At 38.2% G+C, this 4027-nt stretch overlaps 1 protein-coding gene across 1 annotated transcript; it reads left to right on the forward strand.

Annotated features, from left to right (window-relative positions):
• Positions 1 to 812: 812 nt before the first annotated feature.
• STY1 (Lateral root primordium (LRP) protein-like protein) lies at positions 813 to 3397 on the forward strand. Its single transcript, XM_011102652.3, has 2 exons — positions 813 to 2138; positions 2697 to 3397. Exons 1-2 carry the CDS (start codon positions 1460 to 1462, stop codon positions 3089 to 3091), a joined length of 1074 nt encoding a protein of 357 aa, XP_011100954.1. The 5' UTR covers positions 813 to 1459; the 3' UTR covers positions 3092 to 3397.
• Positions 3398 to 4027: the final 630 nt, after the last annotated feature.

Consider the following 4027-nt stretch of genomic DNA (forward strand, 5'->3'; position numbering starts at 1 on the left):
AAAATCGGGATAATTAAACTTTACTTTCCTAAAATTTGCTGTATAAATCTAATGTAATAATACGTAAACCTCTTACGATGTAAAAATTATATTTAACATCCTTAAAAATTACTTCTGTCTAATAAATAAAATTCTTGTTAGTCAAAATTCACGTAATATGCTGATATTAACAAAAAATCATTGAAAAGCCTATATTTATCACCCACTTGAATTATTACTGATTTTGCAGATCAAATAAATCCTATCATAATCACAAATTATCCTAACACGTTAATATATGCTAAAAGGTATATCTTCACCGTTATAAGGGTAGTTCAGACGAAAAAAATTATTTGACCTGCAATAAGTTGATTGAAAGTAAATATCAATTTTTATTGAGTTTTTAATTAATATAAAAAAATAATAAATTTTAACTAATGGAGTAACTTACTTATTAGACGAAAACAAACCTAGTGGTAAATGTAATTTTCAAACTACATAAAATATTATGTGTTAGTACATCAAATTTCAGGAGATATGAGTTTAATCATTCCTAAAAATATTTAATAATGATATCAATGCTTAATCAATTAAAATTTAGATTAAATTTATTTTTTAACAAAATAAATAATCATATGAAACAATATAATTTCCATGAAGTCTGATAAAAAAATAATTGTGGATAGTTAAAATAATTGCAATGAGATTATTTGAATTAGGTAGGGTTGGTGGTGATAAAATAATGATTAGTATAATATTAAAATAATAAAGAGAAAGGGAGTTTAGAGTTGCAAATTTGTGCGTGAGAAGAAGAAAGAGGAGGAAATTGAAAGCATGTAGAAGAGGGTATGTAGTTAATTAGTTGGTGAGGGGGAGGGGAGAGTGACAGACAGACATAGAGATGGTAGAAAAACAGAAAACGAAAAGAGAAGAGGAGCGCACAGTTGCTTTTTGGGGAGGCCATGGCGGCGTTGCCAGACCTGTAATTCTGCGTCTTTAATGCCAACAACACACCCTCACCCACACCCACATAATTGAAGCTCCCGATTACATTAAACTCTTCTTCGTCTTCCCTTTTTTCTCTCTCTCTCTCTCTCTCTCACTAGAAAACACACAAGTTGTCTAATTAAAACCCCACCCTTTGCCCCTTTCTCTCTCTCTCTCTCTCCCTCCCTCAAAGACAGTCACACTCACACACCCTCTCTTCATTTAAAAACCAATTTGCTATTCAATTGTTTTCCATCTTCTTTTCACATGCAAGTACTTGCTCATTTCAACAATAATAGTACGGCCCTTTCCCATTCATTCACAATTCAGACCTTGTCTCGCTTAAAACTCACAATTCAAGAATCCCAATTACACTACCCCCACACCCCAGATTTCCGCATTCTTCTTTACTCACTATCCTCAACCCACTTTGTGCTATGGATTATCCTCACTCACAATTGACATCTATACAATCCTTTCATTTTTTACCAATATGGCTGGCTTTTTCTCACTAGGCGGCCTTGCTGCTACTGGCCCCCCCCAAGGAGGAACTCACACCAACCCTGATCAACAGACCACCACCCACAGCAACCCACCTTCCCAAATCAATCCAGCTGAGAGCTGGTTCTTGTTCAGAAATGACGAAATTTCTTACAAGGGTTTTGAACTCTGGCAGCCACAGCCTCAGCATCACCACCACCAACCCGACAACTTCCTGCAGCGCGGCCTCGCCAACCCGATGCAGGATCTTTATGCCTCCGCCGGTGGGCTGGCTGTGGGGCCGAGTCGTGGCGCCGGCTTTCATCTCTCAACCGGTGATCAGTCTCCAAGATCGGGTTTTTTGATGATGAGGAGTAGCGGGGGAGGGGGAATAAGCTGCCAAGATTGTGGAAATCAGGCTAAGAAAGATTGCTCCCACATGAGGTGTAGAACCTGCTGCAAGAGCCGAGGGTTTCAGTGCCAAACTCATGTTAAGAGCACTTGGGTTCCTGCTGCTGAGAGGAGAAAAAGACAGCAAAGGCTTGCTGCTTTGCAGCAAAATCAGCAGCAAGAGCGCCAAGAAACGCAGCAACAGACGCATAGAGATCATAGCATTGGAAAAAGGCAACGAGATCAGAATCCCTGTGCTTCCAACTCTCTTGTGTGCACTCGTATTCCTACCAGCACGTCAGGTAATAACAAAGATTCTTCTGAGTTGAGTTATCAGTATTAACAAATTAAATATACCGACAGGAGAAAAACGACAGCAAATCCTAATAGATTTGAATAAAAGAATGGCAGCATTTAGGCAAAAAATTCTGTAGAATCCAAGAGGGAGAGAGAGCGGCACCATGTCAGTTTGTATTTCATGCTTACTGTCCTCCAGTAACCTGCGAAAATCATATGAAGAAAACATCACATGAAGAGAAAGAAAAACCCCCCGTAATGGTTAGCGTGTGGTGAAATCGACCTCCATAAGAAAAAACCCATCATCTTTTTCTTTTTTCTGTCCCTCGGAACACTGTTTTCTGGTAATTCTGACAAAAGAGTGACAAGTTATACCTTCCCTACTCTCTCTCTCTCTACATGTGCAGAGAGAAAAGATTGTGTGTTTTCCAAGCCTGCACATGGTAATCATCATTTTTCAAATAATCGAGACAATTTTCAAGCGTTGGACTTCGATAAATTATAAGATATCACTACATCTAGCTATAAGAAAGTAACTGTTGCATGTTTCACAATATGTCTAGGGTTGGAGCTTGGGAATTTCCCTTCAGAAGTGAGTTCAGAGGCAGTTTTCCGCTGCGTTAGAGTGAGCGCCGTTGATGATGCTGAGGATCAGTTGGCATATCACACTGCAGTGAACATCGGTGGTCATGTTTTCAAAGGGATTCTCTATGATCAAGGCACCGAAAGCCAGTACATGGCGGCCGAGACTTCATCTGGTGGCGGAAGCGTCAGCGCTGGAGCTGTTCAACAACTTAATTTGGTAACGGGAACTTCTGCTACCGCCACCTCCGCTCCCAACACCTCAGCCGCCGGAGGTGGTGGTTCAGCCTCGCCTTTTCTTGACTCTTCTTTATATCCAGCTCCAGTTAACAGCTTCATCGCCGGTACGAAATTCTTCCCACTCCCAAGATCTTGAAAAAGAATTTATCCAAGAAAAGAAGGAATTTATATTTTCTCGCATTCTCTTTCTCTTTTTGCTTAGTACTAGCTAGTGCTAATGATCATCAGACCATTGACTTTCTGTATGAAAACAAAACATGTCGCGTTACTGCTGTAAAACCCGGACGAGGTAGAGAGAAAGTTAGTGCTAGAAGAATAGGAAGGACAAGAAAAGAGCAGGAAATGAGGGGATTATGTTTGATTTTAGTGCAAATTTCGATGCACAAGTTGAACTATTCTTGTTCTATCTATTTGAAATTAAATACCACAAAAAGTTTGATGTTCTTTTGGCTGTAAACATGGGCGTTTTGTTTTGTTGTATGGCAATCTTTTTCTTTTGGCTTTGAATTTGTGTTTAATTATGTTTTGAACTTGGGAGTAATTGCCTCTTTTTTCTTCCAGTTCACGCGTAAGTTTGCTTGCTTGAACTAGTGACTTAGGTTGCTTCTTTGGTTAGACAAAGTGATGGAAGAAACATCTTTTTCTTTCTTACAATATGCTGATCCAACCATGCAAGAATTTATATATATATAAATATGTCCATTTGACAATGTAGGAAGTCTCTCTCTCTCTTAAATCTGCATTGTTACTATTTATTTTAATGACTTGTTTCCCATGCATCAGTCTTTTAAATGAAATATTGTTACATACATACAGAAAGCTGTTTTGCATCCGATCATGTTTAATGCAGTTGCAGGTGCATTTACAAATATTAATGTGCAAGGAAACATTTTATGCGCGCATGCATCTAGGTATTTATGTAATAAATGTCACATAAACGTAAGTGGGACTTTTATGTGAAATGAAAGAAGCATTTTATAGTTTTCCTTTGTTTACAAATTAATGTTACTACTCCTTTTTTTGATCTTGGATGAGAATTCATAACCTCATATATGCAGTTATATATATATAT

This window comes from Sesamum indicum, linkage group LG13 (genome assembly GCF_026168435.1).
Source record: "Sesamum indicum cultivar Baizhima isolate 11 linkage group LG13, ASM2616843v1, whole genome shotgun sequence".
Classification (NCBI taxonomy): domain Eukaryota; kingdom Viridiplantae; phylum Streptophyta; class Magnoliopsida; order Lamiales; family Pedaliaceae; genus Sesamum; species Sesamum indicum.